The sequence below is a fragment of the Mytilus galloprovincialis genome, chromosome 8 (assembly GCF_965363235.1).
Source record: "Mytilus galloprovincialis chromosome 8, xbMytGall1.hap1.1, whole genome shotgun sequence".
In the NCBI taxonomy this organism is placed as follows: domain Eukaryota; kingdom Metazoa; phylum Mollusca; class Bivalvia; order Mytilida; family Mytilidae; genus Mytilus; species Mytilus galloprovincialis.
In genome coordinates, this window is record NC_134845.1 from 41692013 (window position 1) to 41712188 (window position 20176).

The 20176-nt window shown below is 31.8% G+C and overlaps 2 protein-coding genes across 2 annotated transcripts in view; both read right to left on the reverse strand.

Moving 5' to 3' along the window:
- Positions 1-20176, reverse strand: part of LOC143043031 (uncharacterized) — a 266075-nt gene that overhangs the window by 215857 nt on the left and 30042 nt on the right. The window lies entirely within an intron of this gene.
- On the reverse strand, positions 1775-13668 carry LOC143041945 (uncharacterized). The gene is made up of 9 exons (XM_076214120.1): positions 13581-13668; positions 11346-11510; positions 10461-10812; positions 8534-8738; positions 6324-6446; positions 5445-5489; positions 3687-3722; positions 3126-3233; positions 1775-2323 (listed from the first exon to the last, which is right to left on the reverse strand). The coding sequence occupies exons 2-9, from the start codon at positions 11506-11508 to the stop codon at positions 1907-1909; spliced, it is 1449 nt and encodes a 482-aa protein (XP_076070235.1). The 5' UTR covers positions 11509-11510; positions 13581-13668; the 3' UTR covers positions 1775-1906.

Consider the following 20176-nt stretch of genomic DNA (forward strand, 5'->3'; position numbering starts at 1 on the left):
AGTACACATTTTTATTTAGAGCCAACTTAAGCCCACCTCTGGTTGTGGAATTTTCTCGCTGCATCGAAGACCCATGTATGGGTGGCCTTCGTCTGTTATCTGCTCTTTGGTAGCTTGTTGTCTCTGTGACATACTCCTTATTTCCATTCTCAATTTTATTGTTTGTCCTACTTATGGATACACATGGACTTGTAAATTCACGGACATATCACACTAGTATATAAATGTCAGAGCAAGTTTCGTGGAAAATCAGAATACGTTTTTGGTACTCAATGGGTGTGTTTTTTAATGTTCACGGAGCGCTTAATATACGCCAGACGTATGCTACAAACACGCCCCGCGTACGTCCAATCAAAATTCAAAATAAAGGACGAACGATCTTGAGGCGTAAACAACGTACCCTAAACGTGTCTCAAACTTATCTGTAGAGTTTTCTAACGCGCTTGTAACGTATGAATTATGTGTGTGTAGCGATCAGGTATACTCTTGAAAAACGCTAGAGCTAGATGAAATGTTTTCTGCTGCAAAACAATTTCCTGGAGTAAAAGCTTTCACCAAGCATATATCTTTGCATTTAGACGTACTTGTGCAACGCGCGTCTAACGATTGCATAGCGTTATTCTTGTGCGCAAAGAACGATCGATTTAGTCAATTTTCTCTGTATGTCTGGTACACGTTGGGTTATACGCCAATGAGTGATGCTTGCATAATAATTTTTGGTCTGAGCGTCACTGATGAGTCTTATGTTACCGAGTTGCGCGTCTGGCATGACTGGTAACTTTTTATAGAACCCTTTTGGGTCCATTTATTTTTATGCTAAACTCCTAATCATAAATCAAATGACGTTTATATAACGTTTATCATGCAATCTCATCATATAAAAGTACTTACTTTGTTTCCTGTGGTAAGATGCACAAACTTTACCATTACTTTATTTTGGTGTATTCAAGTTATATATTTTGTTTTACCGTAACTGCTCCTTTATCCCTTATATTCATATTTCAATGTATTGAAACTTTCTCAGAATCTTAACATCATATAATGCTTTCTGTACTTTCTAGTTTGATATTACTATATTTTTGGGGTTTCCCTGACCAATACATGGACTTTGCCGTTGCTTTATTTGAGGGAACCAACTTTTTACTCGTAATACTTCCAAAACGACCTGTTACAATTTATTGAAACTTTTTTTTTATAATTTTAACCATGAAATTCTGTTGTATGTCTCTAACTTGGTGTCTTCTAAAGTACACCCCATTTAGAAATTACAGGTAAAAAAAGAATAAAATTAAGTGTACATCTACTTGTATTTGTTTTATCAGACACATTTATAATCTCTGGTTTTATAAAAACATGGAGAAAAGTTTGTAGTCACGTATTTCATTTTTCATGGTTATTTTTTTCAAATTAAGAAAATATCATATAAAAACAATATATAATTTAACTTCATAAAAGATAAGATAAAGTTCAATAAAATAACTTGTAAGTTGAACAAATATATGAAAAAAAAAAAAAAAAGTATCAAGTAACATTTTCAGCAACTAATATGCAATAGACTATTATATTAGTTTGTTTTATCTTTATATAGCAAGCAAACAACAATTACATCGTTCATTCAATAACATTTTACATAATAGATAACGCGAACTAATTAGTACTCTAAAAGTTCAACTTGTGGCACGATCAATAATAAACATTTCTTCTTCTTCCTGTTTATCAAAGAAGAACGTACGAATCAAGAACAACTGTTCAAGAGTATTGAGCGACAAAGACAAATCAGTGATAGTAATTAGAATATAACATCTTAACTATAGTCAATAAATCCCATGCACATAGTTATGCGAATAACAAAAGCATCTGCTAATTGTCTCTTCTGAGGAATTTTTATTGCACACTTTGACTGCAATTATAATTTAACATTTTTCCAGTTTACTCTATTCGTCTCAGTTTCCCCTTTTGTTGAGATTGCAGTTTTGGTTGTTGTCAATGTTGAATTACCCTTTGATTCAGAGTTTATTTTCGTTCCCTTGTATCCATTTGGTTCCAATTCTTTCCCTTGTGCAGCGCCTTTCGCTAGAATTGGACCATCAGTGTGCAAAATCAAGGCCGGCCAGACAACAAAATCAATGATTGGCCCTTGTTTAGTATATACTGTAAACATGTTTTTGTCGATCGGCCCACCTTCCGGTTGGTCATAAACCAGAATCATGGAAGGCGATTTAATTACCATGCTCCAGCATAAATCTGTGCAGCGTTCCACAAATTTGATTACGTAGTTTTTCGAACCTGGTTTTCTGTAGTGTTCAAACTGTCGTATATTTTCCTACAATGAATAGAATAGGATAATTGTTTATAAAATTAATGCTATAAAATCACTAAAATAAACACAAAAAAACCATAAAAACCTACAAAAGAACCAATTTATTCCCAAGAAAAAGACAAAAAAATCATTAAAGTTATAATAACCTAAAAAAGATTGATCTTTGATACAATTGTAACTTTTACATGTACATACTTTTAGATGCAGATGTTTGGGTAATTTAAATGTACAGGTTACAAATCAGTTTATGCGATCTTGCTCCTTTTTGTGCAGTATTTGGTTGAGCAATTTATGTATTGTAATATTTCTAGCTAAAAGTGAAATTAAAGGATACTGCTAACTTCATTTCCTTTTTCCGAAGAATTTCCTGTATAAAGTCATATGAATAAAGGAACAAGTCGGCAAGAAAATGAACACAGTTTTTTCAAATGAAATGCTTGTTCTTTGTTGAAAACACATCCTCCATATGTTAAATATATATGATAATCTAGAAATCAACATCTTGAAGCTGTCAGTTCGTACTTGTTTGGCTTGATAAATATTTTGATATGAGCGTCACTGATGAGTCTTATGTAGACGAAACGCGCGTCTGGCGTACTCAATTATAATTCTGGTATCTTTGATAACTAATTTCAGCAAAAAATCTGATTCAGAGATATTTTCTTTACAAAGGGCGATTAATCACTCAATAAGACAAGATAATTAATAACCGAAGTTAACTATTATGTTGAATGACCATTCTTAATATTGTTATTCAAATCTCATAGAATTTAGTATCAAAAGTATATAATTTGTTGGTGTTTACCTGTTTAACATAATCTAATAATTTCTTATCATACTTCCTTCGTTCGTGTACAATATCAACCAACTCCTCCATACATTTCTGTATAACAAACAGCCTTGCCAAATCTCCCTATGATAAGTAAATTGCTTTATGTTATATCAATTGATATATTAAGAAATTGTACTTGATTAAGTTAGTCAAAGTTTGCTACTAGTAAGACATGTGTAACTAAATGTAATAATAGCAAGTAAAATATTTTTACTTTTCGATCAATTTGGATCAATATCATATACCACAACGGTTTATAATGCTGGAAATTCAATTGTTAAAATATAAAAACTTAAATGGGAACAAACCTCTAGACTTTTCTTGAAATTTATTATTAAAAAAGCAAACATAAATGCATTGTTTTCGCAGAGGTTTTTTTTCCATAGTACTAAAAAAAAATATTCGAAGGTTCCAAATAATGCTAAACAAATTAAAAAATATTTAGCAAAAAGTTATTTACGGTTATTCTCTCTGTAAATGAAAGACGAAAGATATTAAACAAATAATTAAAAATTTATCGAAATACAAACATACCCCATTGTTCCTAGGATTCATCACCATTGTAGCAGCCTGTAAAAATTATTACATTTCCAGTGTTATATGTATACCTTGGCATAGCAATTTATTCCATGGAGTCATGGCAAATAACAACACCATGGACAACACACAAAAAAAAAGACAAAGAGACAAAACAACAGTCGATGGATTTTGCAGTTATTTGTAAGTCATTTTTGATTCAAAACTATTTACCCGTTCCGATTCTTATAAATTTGTGGCTCTCAAATAAAAGGCTTTGAGCATTCCTGATGAAGGTAAATCAAAACAGATTCGAACGCATGAAAACCATACATTGTTGAATTCTTTTTTTCACAGCACTGGGTCAATTCAGCTGCTGATGGGTTGATTTGTTAAAGAATATGCCGTTTGTTTTTTTCATTTGAATTGTTTCGCATTTTTCATGTCGCGGTCCTATATAAGCTACTATACAGTATGATGTTTTCTCATTGTTGAAAGCCTTACAGTTGCCTATAATTGAATACATTCACCTTATTTGAACTCTGATGGATAGTTGTCTCATTGGCAATCATACCACATTTCCATTTTCTGAGTGTATTGTCAGCTAAATCTTCAGTACTACGTTACTGACATGATATACAACATAACGTTTTGAAATCGTCCGTTTATAACTTTATATATCATTTAGAAACTGAGGTTTCAACTTCCTTAGGCAAAGTTAACCTTATATGGTGTCGGGTATCATTGCAAGTCCTGTTTAATGAATGATCCCTTTAAACACTTAAATAGTGTTCATTGGTCAAGGCTTAGAAAATAAAACCACCAGAAACATAAAATGCATTTCAATGTTGTATACCTAAAAATACTAGGCCTTTAAGCATTTCAAATTGCACTGGTTTGTCTATACTCAGAGTAGGATATTAGGTGTAAAAACAGTTATTTTTGTCCATTTTCTAGTGTTGTACAAATTTTTTTTCCACCAGAACAACATAAACTTATCTTAGTTCTTTTGTTTATTTTAAAAATTTAACTAAAATTCCTTTTTGATTACAAACCCTTTCAAGCTGATATAAGAGAGAAGAAATATACAATAGGCACATTCAAACTCATAAGTAAAAAAAAATAAACCTATAACGCCATGGCTAAAAAACTGAAAAAGGCCAGCAGACAAACAACACCACACGAAACACAATATAGAAAACCAAACAATACGAACCTAACAAAATACCAGCGGTGATCTCTCATATGCGATGAAATGTTAGCAGATCCTGCTCCACATTTGTCACCCGGTCTACTCATATATGTACAAACCATATACCTTGATAATTAGAACAGGATGTACATGTATTCTTTACAATTCAGTAAAACCAACTCCTACATCTTCATTGGACAATAGCACTTTGATATATTTTGAGTTGATACGAAGGCATATTTACATAATACAATGCAAAAAATTTAATCTGAATTTTGTCTTTCAATAGATCAAATAAGCAATTGTGAGTAAGGACTTACACGAAAGTGAACGTACTGCTATCTTAGCCTTAATGGTTCCAAAGTTACTGCACCAGATGTGCAAATCGACAATTAATGTCACATTAGTGATGTATGAGGCTTAGATGTATTGAAAATGTAATTGAAAGTCCAATACTCTTTACCGTAGGAAAACACTCAATGACAATAAATCCTTAATCTGACCTCGTACATCCTTAGGATTATTTCACAAATATTATAAAATCAAGTGTATATTTTCGTTTATTCACATGTTTTTACATTTACCTTTTTATCAATCTTTTCTTCTTTTACCATTTTGTTAAACATGGTCTATAACATAAATATGCACATACACATATAAAAAACAAAATTCTTGTAAAATGAAAGTATTTTCTTTGTTTTTCTCTTATATTTGATGTGTTTCACTCGGTTTTAGTTTGTAACCCGGGATTTATGACTTTTGACCAGTTAAATACTACTATTGCCTTTATTAAGTGAGTGTTGTCAATTACAATACATTCCTTAGCGAATGTGCTAAGATATTTGATCTCTAAGTCATCTTTTCATTCTAATAACTCGAATTAAAATATACAAGTAATGCATGGAAAACATTAAGGTATCACTATCAAATAAGAACATATCTCTCATATAAAGGATATAATTAGATTTTCCAATGAGATTTTATAAAATGATTTTTATATCCATATTTCATTATTTAAGATGGACTAACACAAATGCATCACACAGAAAACGGATGGCAACTTAGGTGTTCCTGAAGGGTAAAACGATTCCTGTTCCACACTATTCGCGCTTCCCATACAGTCAAACCAAATCAAGATGGCGTTCGTTACAATTACGGAAGATGACATAACGTTTTTGATTTGAAACATGTCCTGCAATAGTTTTCTTGCAGAAACCCTTTACCAAGGCAGTCAGGATAGAAAAATAAGCCCTTGACACTCGTACAATCTCTTGACATGTCCTCGTTATTTCGGAGTTGCTGGAATGCTGCTAATAGTAAATTCACAAAAAAGAAAAAGAAAATGGATCCACATTGCCAATTTATATGTGTAAGTAAAGATATAAGATTGACTAAACAGTATCTATTGTATATTTAATTTTTCAAGTATATTGTGTTCATTGCAGTCGAGTCAAACAACTTACTGTTTGTGCTGCTTCCACTAATTGATCAGGTCGATGATGTAAACAGCAGGCAATATCCCATGTATGTTTTTTAATGTCCACCATCTGTTTCTCTCCAATCTTTACACATGTGATATAACATTCCTGTAAAATGAATCATTTTTGAGTACATCTGGACACTCCGTTATCACAATGGATGCTTATCAATCATGTCAAAAGATAAAAACAAATAAAACAAATTAATACACTTTTCGTCGGTTATTGGTTAAGTAACGCAAGTTTATTGAAAGGTATGCACTATGCAATTTAGAGAGTGGGGATGTTTCATCATTTTCTGTGACATTATCCTTTTTATTCGCTAGAGTATATACAATTTACCGTCCATTGAATGTTTTTGAATTTTCCTAGACACATTTTCATGTTACATACTTTTTTGTGATCAAAGTACCTGCGTAAGTGCCTACAAAAATAAGTTGGATTGCGGTGTTTCGGTACCAAGGTTTAAACAACACTACTGTTTTACTTTTTTAAATGTGTCTTCGATGAGAAAAAGTTCATAATATACTTGAAGCGTATATGATGTACTAGTATCGAATGGAGTAAATATCATAACTCAAGTTTGGTTTTTGTGTCCTTGAAATCGTTTTCTTGGATCATGTTAAATTGTTATAATACTTATAGTAAAGCTAAACATTTAAAACTCACATAACATCAGTGGTAAGTAAAGCAGGTGAGACATTTGTTGACAGTTGTTATCATAGAAGAACTGCAAACTGTCGTATTAATAGGTCACCTATAATTGTTTATCGGACGACCAGAAATGTCTAGCGAGTGTTTAGGGGCTCAAAACTTGGAATACAATAGAAAGGTTATGTTTTTCATATGTATTTACAGTGAGGGATGAAATCTGACGTTGCTCCGTAGCTTTTGGCATTTTGTAGAGAATCAGGAGGCTAGCAATGCAAATCAAGAGAGTTGTATTTATTTGGCTTTATAACTATTTTGATATGAGCGTCACTGGTGAGTCTTATGTAGACGAAACGCGCGTCTGGCGTAATAAATTATAATCCTGGTACCTTTGATAACTATTGATCGTATTATCATTAAAGACGAAAAAAATACTGGCCGTGTTATTTGCCATTCTAATATAACAGCTCAAGAAAGCTTTTACTGGCTCAGAAACGATGGATGGCACTTAGAGGTAATGATGCTTTCTTGAACAATGCACAATGAGCTTGAGTATAAGTTGAGATTTTACAAACTCTGTTCGTCGAGTATTTTCCCATTGATCAGCATAATAGTAATTCAGCACAAACTACCATGTAGTGAACTCGTTTTCTTGGGAATGAGTGTGTATAGACCTACTCATTTTCGCGGGATCTGGCAAGATGACAGGGGGGGGGGGGTCATGACCCTATAATTCTACGTTAGACCATTTTTCAGCATATTGTCTGTGGTACTACAGCAAAGTTGTGTTTTTTTATAATAGGTATCCTCTTGTTAACCAGAGCGGCCGGTTCATCACTGCTACCAGTTTTGAATTATTTTATTCCCCGGAAACCGGGGAAAGCATTATAAAGGTAATGGCCTCGCGTAAGTGTGGGGTCGTGCTCCTCGTTCACTCTTATTCCACTAGAGAAACTTTTGTTACTTCTATTACTAGAATAGCACCTACTTGCCAATATTAAAAATGCCGGCGGTTTGTATCCTCTTGCCAGACCTATTTTACTGGGTTTTTTCTTGCGGCCATTATTATTACACTAAGTATTTCTTGAATTGTTCAAATCTTGGATCAGAATGTAGATGGGGATTGATTGCCTATGAGACAACTCAATTTTTTTTAAACTGGGTGTAGACAATCAAAGTTGACGGAACAGCCTTCAATAATGAGCGAAATTGATACCACTTGCGGTCGAATTATTCCACACATTATGTCTTGAATTATTTAAATCTTTTAAAAATTAATAGTAGGATATGTACAATTGTTTTCTTTTCGTTCTTTTGTTTGATTAGGTCTTACTTTGATTTTGTAAATTTTGATGGACTTGTTAATTTACCTTTTGGTTCAGTATATTCTTTATATACTTTTTTACAATACATTTTAGGTATAATAAGCTCAAGATTGCTTTCATGTCTGATTGACTTTTTGGGAAATATTTGATTTGTAAGATACTTGTTTTAAGTCGTCAAACGTCCGAGTATCTGTATGAAATGAACTAAACTAAACTTGCCTTTACAATATCACAGAGCTCCTTTTCTATCCTGAAGTTATCATTTGTTTTCTTGATTTTGAATAGTTCATCAAATGCATCGGACCATTCATCAGTATATAAACTGGACCATTTTTCAGATAGTTTTGTTGGTCTGTTTGAGTCACTCAAATCAGTGATGTCACTGTTTCCTTTGGTAAGTTGAATACCTGCTAGTTTGCTTAACCTACAAAACTCATATACCTCAGCCTTAATTCACATTAATGATCTACTTCAATTTATTATACTTCAAGTTAAAAGCTAGATTTTGATTGGCTAATACGAGGGAGAAAAATATACTATGTCCTATGACTGAGTAGGGAAGACTATTCTTTGAATGTCACCCTCTCGTGAAATCAATTAAAAACCAATAATTTAAAGAATAATAAATAAAAATCTAAAACAGGACAATCCTCTAGTTCTTCGTTTGATAGGCTGTCAAAAGAAAAAAAAAAAAAAAAACTTCTGTTGATTTTTGTAATATCTGTAACGTTGTTATGTACGTAAACGCATAGTAAAATATTTGACTTAAAAAAAAAATCCATGGTAAACGACAATAATGATAGGGCATTTAGTATAATAAATCGAATGACACATAGCTGATAGGGTGATAGAGCAGATTGGTACCCCCAAAAAAAGCATTGTGAACCTTGGCGTCGACTCGATAACAATATTTTTTGTGGTAAAAATCTGCTCTGTCTCCCTCTTAGCTATGTGATGTTTACATAATATATTTTAACCTGACTATTTGTAGCAGTACCATTTTTAATCGCTCTTGGTCACATATCTCGAAACTTTGTACACATTTTAACATCACTGGCTTTCAAATGTTTTGGTTCAAAATTTATAAACAGCAATTTTCGTGTATTCTCGTTGCTTGTCACCAAGGATTTGAACAATGCAGTCAGTGCTTCGTTTGGGATTTTTAAAATTCATCGTTAATAAATAATAAATTATTCAAAACACTAAGGTTCAGATCCCTCGAGCAAAGTGAATTTCAGGTGAATATGGCTATTATTTTTTAAAGGTCCCTTGGTGTTTTTTTTCGTAGACATATTTGTTTGTTTTTATAGTGATAAAGATTTATGGCATAATGTTGACCGCTGTATTACTATTTTTGAAAGTTTTACCTATTATGCATGCTGGTTTGTTTAGATTAGATATTCGACGTAAATATACTGGAATGTTATTTCGGTGTCATACAAGTGAAAAGTTTAGCTAGATATAAACCAGTCTTATTTCCAACATTTTCTACATGAGGCATGTCTGAACCAAGTCAGGAATATGACAATTAATATCCATTCATTTGATGTTGCCATTTTCATAGGGACATCCTTTTTTGAATTTTCATTGGATTTCGGTATTTTTGTTATTTGTGTTTTGGTTACTAGAATATAGTTCCTAATGATTCTGTGTATTCATATACCTAAACTTTTACTTTTAAACGTTTGGGTTTTAATGTTCCCAGAGACATAGATACACATATATATGTTTCTGTTGTTCCTAATGATGGTAAATTCAGAAAGGCGTAAGGTGTAACATTTTCAAAGTTTGTATCTAAGCTTGCATCGCTGACATTGGAGGATAATGTATTACTTAATTTATTATGTCATTAGTTTTAATGCAAAGTTATACAACCTAAGATGTAAGTTTAACATGTTTAAGTTACGCCAAAAAAGGAAGGCCCAATGTCATATATAGGTCAATGGACACGGGGTAGATCATGGCCGTAAGTACAAAATTTTTGCAAATTATGTAAAACTTGATTTTTTTTTAAATGTTTCATATACGCCTTTAATGACAATTTACTGTGCTAATCTAGATATAACTGCACATACATTTTGTATTATGAGGAATATTTACATAGTGAAAAAAATGCCAATTTTGTTTTAAACGTGTAATATTTTACCTTGAAAGGGCAATTTCTTTTTCATCTGACAACACTTTGATCTCTTTTCTTAATTTGTTATTTTCTTGCTTCAGCGTTTCGTTTTCCCCGACCAAATTATGCTGTTCATTTAGGCATCCTTCCAGTAATTGTCCTTCTTGCGAAGGTCCTCGATTCAGCTCGGCTCTTCTGGCTAGAAGTTGTTCCTCCGAATGACCTCGATTCGGCTTGTCTCTTCCTGCCAGTATTAGGTCCTCCGATTGTCCTCGATTAAGCTGGGCTCTTGTCGGTTGTGGTTTTTCCTCTGAAAATGCTCGATTCAGCTTGTCTCTTGATGGAGTTTTCTTTAATTCAATAGATGCTTTGAGTTTGGCTATTTCAATAAAAAACAATTATTTAATAATACTACTTCTGCTTAAAAAAAACAACCTACTACTACTACTACTACTACTACTACTACTACTACTACTACTACTACTACTACTACTACTACTACTACTACTATTACCACTACTACTACTACTACTACTACTACTACTACATCTACTACTCCTACTACTCCTACTACTCCTACTACTACTACAACACTTCTACTACTACTACTACTACTACTACTACTACTACTACTACTACTACTACTACACTACTACTTCTACTACTACTACTACTTCTACTAATCCTCCTCCTACTACTACTACTACTACTACTACTACTACTACTACTACTACTACTACTACTTCTTGTATTTAAAACTACTACTACTTCGCTAGCCAAAAGCTAATGATAATGTTTCGATATGATTTCCGCATTATTTGAGAAGAACTTTTGAATTAAATTTCGATGATACTAGTAATACTTACATTGTTTCCTTCATTTATAACTTTCAAATATTGGATATTAATATACCTATTTCTTTCTCTAGCTCTTTATTTTTGGCTTCTAATTTGTTCGATTCAGTTAAGATTTTATTAACGAATTGTTGAGTATTTTTGTTTGATCTCGTCAAGGTTTCTGTTGCTTCATGGTATGCTGGATCATGTCTCCACTTCTTGCTTAATGATTCACCCATTTCTTCAAGAAATTACATTTTATTTTCAAATGAGCATCATACGTCAAAGTTTATTAAAAAAAAAAAAAGAAGGTTTAATTCATTTCAAGGGTAAAATCACAAATATACCGAAGTCCTTGGAAAATTCATAACAGGAAGTCCCTAATCAAATGGTATAATCAAAAGCTCAAACACATTAAACGAATGAATAGCTAATGATACATTACTAACTTGGTACATACATTGTTTTACGTAGAACATGGTGGATTAAACCTGGCGTTATAGCTAGCTCACCTCTCACTTGTATGTCATTCGCATTAAATTCCATTCCATTGACAACGATGTGTGAAAACAAACAGTCAGAGTATAGGTCAAAATGTAAAAAAAATAGAGGAATAGCGGTCACCATTGTGTTATAATCTCAATCACTATAAAAATAAATACAAGTACGCCATAAATGATACTTCTGTGGACCTATGCTTCTGAATGTCCTCTTTGTATACTCATAAGTGTTGTAGGAAGTTACCTTCCCTACTTATGGTCTGGGGTGATGGTTTCCAGCATTGTTCATTTTTCAGAAAAACGTTTCTCTGTTTGTTGGAACCCGGATTTGTGTCTTCTGAATCGATATATTGTTTTTGCACAGCGGTATGAATATGTTATTTCTGCAGTATGTTTTTTATTTATTTTTAAGAATAAGTATTTTCTTCCACTTGGAATGCCTGTTTTGTTTTATTTAAAAGAGATGGCGTGACATTTCTTCAATCTGCTAATATGTTTTTTTTTAATCTAATCATAAAGACATATTTAACATGTTTATTATATTCTTTATGGTCAACATTGTCTCATTTTTGAAATGACCGTCATAAATACATACATTTTGTTTCAGGTAAGAGTAAATCTTGTAATTTTTACTAAATACTTTCTTAGTCTATAAGCATGATGTTTTTAATTTGACTATAATTAACGCTGATTCTAGTCTAAAAATACCAATCAGTACAAAAAACTGATGTTTAGGTATCCCAACACTTAATATCACTTCCAGTTTTTAGGAGAGTTCGTGTTGCTCAGCCTTTAATTTTCTATTCAGTGTCTTGTAGAATTTTATTTGTCTTTTTGACGTTATTTCTTCATTAGAGTGTTGTCTTTTTTCTTCGACCTGTGTTTTTTATTTATTGTTTTCCTATTTTAGTATCATCTGCCTCTTTTTATTTGATTGGCTCCTCCTTTTCATGTGCATTTTGCTGTGTAAAAAACGACAGGAAAAGTGAAATATTATGTAAAAATATGTCGTTCAATGTTAAGTGTCGGAAGGTTTTAAAAGAAATGATTTCAGATAAACACGGAAATCTGGAATGGTACTGAGGGATTTCGGATGTCATGAAAAAGTCATGTGCGGTGTCATCAATATCTGAAATATACTACTACCACTTGATTGACTGTTTCAAATCTAAAGAACTTTTGGTTAGTAAACACATCATAGATACAAGGATACAAATTTTGTATTTTCGCCAGACGCAAAATAAAGTTATGCCATTTCTTGAATTTCAAAAGAGGGACGAAAAATACCAAAGGGACAGCAAAACTCATAAATCAAAAATAAACTGACAATTGTTTAGGACGTTTTAAACCAATCAAGACGCATTGGTGTAACCTACTGAAAATATTATGCATTAGATTCTGAAACGGAGAATTGTAAGCAATTCATTTGAACTATTAGTTCAGGTAGGCACTATCCACTCAGTTATAAGCACATAATGCTGACAAATATAGAATTGCATGTTTATTCTTTTTATTTTGTAAATAATTTGAATGTACTAAACTGAAAATGATACTACTTGTGGCAAAGTGACCTTAACATGATAACGTCTTTTAACTAAATTATCATGATCATAAATGTCGAAACTGAACAAACTAAAAATGTCCTTGATAGCTATAACTTGATAAAAAAATATCCAAGTATTTTCATATGCCTTTCTTGAAAACATAGCAAAACTAAGCAATCTCCAGTAAGTGTAATGTGTTGTAATAATTACAAAAACTTGAAATGACCATTACCTCTGCAACAGATTACACAAATAATGCATACTTACTCACATAGATCTCAGTTTTTTAGTGGGAAGTTTAAAACATTGAGGCAAGATCGAAGTTAAGATTACCACATAAACAGGATGTCAGTTAAGTATCAATACAAATGTGTCATAATAGATACTTTCGAACAATCACGTGATCCGGCGATTTTTTAAAAATACACAATTTGTTGATAGGTTAAGGTCAGAACGTGTCATTATTTAAATAAAGACAAGATGATTTGCTCTGATGTATTTTACTTAACATATTCTGAAGAATAAAAATTATGATTTCACATGAAATAAATGTTCAGTGACTGTTAAATTAATAAACCTTTATCAATGTTGAGTGTTAGCTGGTCTGTTCTAAAATTTAACAAAATGTGTAGCATTATGTTTAAAACTTAATTCAATCATTACTTCTATCAGGGTAACAAAACTAATGCATGTGAACTCAAATAATTCTCATTTGTTTTTGCTGATAAGTAAAATACATCTATATAAGATAAGTAAAATTTCCACATAAATGTATGTTAAAATAAGTACTGGTGAACTATCACCAGTCTATGGAAGAAGCGTATCGATAAAAACTTTTCTTATATCACATAGCGATATTGTCTAATATCAATTGTAAATATGCAGACATTCCATGCGGGAAATGCTGTTTTCGGCAGCGAAAAGTTAAGAAAAGACCAACTTTAAAACTTATTGTTCAAATATAAACAACAATTGAGTCTAAATATACATTCAGAAGTTAGTTAGAAGCTAAAGTTTATGTCCGTGTAAAATTTGAAGTGCTGTGTTTTTCTTATATACATAAATAAACAATGCGATATTTTTAAAATATCAATGCGATACTTTTAAAATATCATAGCAGTGTTTTTCTTATATCAATATTAGTACCGATTAGTATTAATATTAGACTGTTGTACCGATATTTTGACAATTTTACCTATGTATGTCTGTTTTGTTCACGCATCGTTGTAAATATGACAGAATTTGATGAGACTGTCATACACGTGAGAGGTTAAGCGCTATAAAACCAGGTTCAATCCACCATTTTCAAAACTTGAAAATGTCAGTTCTGACTAAATATGACAGTTGTTATCTATTCGTTTGGTGTGTTTTATCATTTGATCTTACCATTTAATAAGGGACTTTCTGTTTTGAATTTTCCTCGGAATTTTGTGATTTTACTTCTTAGTAGTATTGTATGTAAATAAGCAGTTTTAAGACCATTGCTTATATTCAAATTGTTTTTGGTAACATCTTACAAATTTCTCAATTAGTTTTGGAAGCAAAACTAATCAAATAAGGGTTTAATAAACAATGCCGTAATCAAATAGCTAGTATCAAAATGATTGTTCACATATATAACATTTAGCAAATTTCATAATGAACGCACCAAAATAATATATATCCGATATGCTCGCAACGCACGCATGGAAGACTTTCATTGGATAACAATGAAACTAACTCGTGACAAAGATGAATCATACTGTCCTCGTTCAGATTGATTCGACAAAATCTGAACTGTATTTTTGAATCTCCTTTTTTTTTTACAAATTAGACCGTTGGTTTTCCTGTTTGAATGGTTTAACACTAGCAATGTTCTTGTTCCTATATAGCGTGGTGTTCGCTATGAGCCAAGGCTCCGTGTTCAATGACCTACTTTGATATATAATTGTTTACTTTAAACAAATTATTACTTTGATGGAAAGTTGTCTCATTCGAACTCATGCACCATCTTCTAATATCTATAAATCTTTAAAATTTCCTCTTATAAATAACTGCTTTCCAGTTCTCCAACTGAACGATCTAAATGTATGAATATAGAAAAGATATATACACATTTCTAACGTCAAACGACATTTACATCTTATTTATTTGTGTTCTATAACATTTTTATTAGTACTCATTGAAGAAATATAGATTCTTACATTGATACCAGTGGATTATCGCATTTATCCAATCGAGATAGCTAAATTATCAATTTTAAAGTCCGAGCCGCGTCGGCGAGGACTTTAAAATTTATAATTTAACTATCGAGATTGGATACATCCGATAATCCACTAGTAACTATGTAAGAATCTGTTTCTCTAATGATTAAAAAATACATTTTCATTTTTTGTTAACCGAAAATCCCTTTCGAGTGCCTTCACATTGCACGAAGTTGTCAATTTCATTAACATCTGTTAGCATATTTTGATTCAGCCAGTAAGCTAAAAAGGTCACGACCCTTAAAATCATCCAATGATCTTTTGAGATCACCAGCAACCACACGTTGATTAAATTTTTTTATACAATGGGTTCGAAAAGGGATAAATTTCCATAGAATTAGAGAAATGAATTTATAACAAGCGATACGGATTGTTATTTGCACTAAGAAAAGTTCGCGTATTTATACGATCGGTTACTAGCCTAAAACGAAAGTCAAATCTCTGTGGCAACAATACATCGGAATACCCTCACGGTCATCGCGATGTAAATGAGCGTCCACGCGGCGAGCTGATTATGTTCATAGAGATATCGATTTACCAAAGGGAAAAGTCTTTGATATCAAAAAGAACTGTTTTCCTTCTCAATATCTTTTTCTATGTTAATAATAAATACATTTTCTGTTTGACAAGATTTTTGATTTTCGTTGTATCTGAAGTTGTCCAATTTATAGTCTGAGGCTACTCAGTTGGTATCTTCAAAGTTCGGGACATCAGCACTTGTACATTTTAATTTGTTTTGATTTTACCATTTGACTATTTACTGTAATTTGGAGCTGTATTGGATTGGATTGTTTGAATGAATGTTTCTTTTAAGTAATGATATTGTTTGTCTATTTCGATATTACCAAGGTGGATAGGCTATAGCAGTGTGACCAGTATCTTATAATCTAATAGGTAGGTAGACGTATTTGCAACCGCATTTAAATTCCGCCATTGCATCATAACCTCAAATAGAATTATAAAAAATAAGATGTGGTATGATTGCCAATGCGACAACTGTCCACAAGAGACCAAAATAACACAGACTTTAACAACTATAGGTCACCGTACGGCCTTCAACAATGAGCAAAGCCCATACCGCATAGTCAGCTATAAAAGGACCGATAAGACAACGTAAAACAATTCAAACGAGAAAAGTAACGGCCTTATTTATATAAAAAAAATGAACGAAAAACAAATATGTAACACATAAACAAACGACAACAACTGAATTACAGGCTCCTGACTTCGGACAGGCACATACATAAATAATGTTGCGGGGTTAAACATGTTAGTTAGTCGGTTAAACCATGTGATTGAAAACAATAGACTGAACAGATTATTAACACTTTCAACTATCAATAGGGTCAAAAAACATTTTTGAAATGATAAGTTCATGTAAGCGTTAACTTTGTTACAGTTACGAAATTTTAGTGATATTGATCCTAAAACATTAAACCGGTCATGATCTAGGTTTGTGAATTATGTTTTGCAGTTTTCTTGACATGCATTCTGACGTGTCATCGTATTCATTTTATATTAGAAAACTATAGCAGTTATATTAGAAAAGTATCGCATTCATAAATATTTGATATTAAAAAATCATCGCTATGATATAAGACAAATATCGCATTGATATTTTAAAATATAGCAGTATCGTTGACTTATAGGTGATTTTGGCGTAGCAAACAATTGAATTCATCTCAATTGCATTCCACTGAATTTGCTACATGATATTTATAGAATGTATGCATCTACGAATGATAAATCGTGCATTTATGTTTCATTTATTCAATAACTAAATTTTCTCGTTTAAATACACCTTGCTTGTTATTACATAAAATAACTCATGAAAATTATACACCAGACGAATGTCGTGTTAAATGTCACCCTGTTTTAAGAAAAGAGTCATTACTTTATACCGAGAAATCTGCCTTTCTTCGTACAAATGCTAACATTCGTCTGAAATTTCCCACAATGATATAAGTCAATATCGCTCGTTGAAAAGAAAAGCTTTTATCGAATCGCTTCTTCCATAGACTGATCACGAGATCAAGCGGTTCAATAAAAAATACATTATTTGAATGAGTGGATTATATCGTTATTTGAATTATTAAAGGAGATAGGGTATTTTACCAAAACCTTTCTGTAACACTTTTAATGCAATAAGTGTTTCAGTTACTGGTAAACGTAATATATCAAAGTAACTGTTTTTCTAAAATGAATGGGCATTGGCTGTCAAATGCATATTCACCGATTTAACATAAATTCTCATATTTGATAAAAACATACTCAAACGTATATCCAAATCGTAAAAAGTCTAAAATAAACGATTTACAATACATATGTTTGATAATTTGCATCAGCTTTTCGTGTGTATTTAAGTCTACACGGCATCGAATAAATCATCAATGTGACCTCCAAAGACTGCGGAAGGTCATATATTAATCCGATATAAACATAAATATGTATATAGATAGATAGGAAACTGAAGCATTTGAGTTTTTCTATGTAATTAAGTTCGATTTCATGTTTAAGGTTAAAATATATGTTAATCATCGATTTTACCTGTATACGAATAAGTTTTGTAGATATGATCAGTCAATCAAATAGTTTACCCTTTTTCTCTTTCAATGACAACATTCTTTTTCTTTTAATAACCGAAAACGCTTAATTCATGCGTATCACATCTCTACCTAAGGTTTAAATTGTAGGTCACATGCATACGGATTTAATGAGTTATAATTAATTTGTAAGTGAGCACTTCATCAGTAAAGTGTCATAGCTCTTCAAAAAAAAAAATTATCTCGTAATTTATGCCCCTTTATTAACAAGTAGTAGTGGAGAACTAAATTAAGTGTTAAAAAAACTTCCTCTTATGCAACACCAATATTTGAACTTACATGTTGTTAACGTTCTCCATGAGAACGCTACTAATGACAAATTCAAAAGAAAACCTTCTGTTTTAATGTGATTTATTATTCTCTAAATATAGAAAGCGACGATTAAAGTAACATGGGTAAGCTATATGGAGCATAAGTAAATATGGTTTATCGGGAAAAGGAAAATAACAAAAATACAGAACTCCAAGGAAAATTCAAAATGGAAAGTTCATTAATAAATGGCGAAATCAAAATCTAGAAGACATCAATCGATTGGAAAACTACTGTCATATTCCTAACTCGTAAAAGCATTCCATTATGTAGAAAATGGAGGATTAAAGCTTTGGAATACATTCCTTTAACATTTTTTATTCGAGCGCCACTGATGAATCTTTTGTAGACGAAACGCGCGTCAGGTGCAAATACAAATTTAATCTTGATATCTATGATAAGTTTTTTTCCTTATGTATCAATCATCATTTCTTTTTTTTCTTTTTGGCTGCACACGCCACTGGAATATGCAAATACTACGTGTTTATAAGTATTGTGAACCATAAGTAGTTAGGACAAATATATTTAAGAAAAAAAGAAACAAAATTGATTGTATTCAGCAAAGATATTATATATTCTGTAACCGCTATTAATTTTCCCCACTGCACAATTCACATATTGTATAGTTGAAATCTAACATATTCTCCATCTTTTTCACAGCGAACTGTGTTTTGGCACGACATAAACTGGCTCCGGTCAATTCATATAAACTTTCATTTTAATGGAGAAAAAAAATGTTTTAAAAAATGATTACAAACTTGATTATGCAGCTAAATGTTTTGAATTATATGAGTTATTTAAATGAGTTCATCGCTATTCAATCTAGTGGGATCATATTGTGTGTGCTATGGGAATTATGTATTGTATTTTTGTGGTCTTTTTCAGTGATCAACGTCTTTTGTACAGGACTTTAATAAAAACCATAGTCAAAAAACAATTTTGTATTTAAATAACATGAAATTTCTATGAATGAAAGATCAGTAATAATCAAATTTGATGTTACATATGTGTATCCTCTAGTGACTTAGCTTAAACAAAGCGATATTGTAGATTTTGTGAGTCTTAATTTTTTATACTATACACCTATACGTCATGGCGTTTTCAATTTATTTTATTTTGAATTTCCCTTTTGCATCTATCGCCCCTCTTTTGTGAAGAATGTAATGTCTATGTTAATAAATATGTGCAATATATTGTCATCATCCTACTTAACGTCATATGAAACGAGTAACCGGTGAAAAATAACGTTACTCCAATTCTTGAACTAATGCATACATATATCATAAACTAAGTCTTCTCTGCACAATTTTATCATTTTTTTTCGCCTACATTTCGTTTAATCGTCAAAAAATATTTCAATCGGTCAGTGTTGTTGTGAAAATATGGCAGCTAATTAATGGTCGTATTTTAAAGCCGAAGTTTAACGATTGTCACCCGTTTGTAAACAATCAACAGAGAAGCATTGATATTTAGTTAAGCATGTGTATAACAGGTACAATAAGATATAGTTTATCTTGATGACGGAGCGATGTTTACGTTTGGTTTTCCATTCGCATGCGTATTGCGATCACCGGATCTTCACGAGAAATGTCACGCTGCATACGGAAAACATATCGGTGAATTGCTTGTTGGAAGCAAGCAATTAAAAAAAAAGTAAACTTCTTCTAAATTTGGACAAATTATAGAATTTCCTTCAGAAAAAGGTATG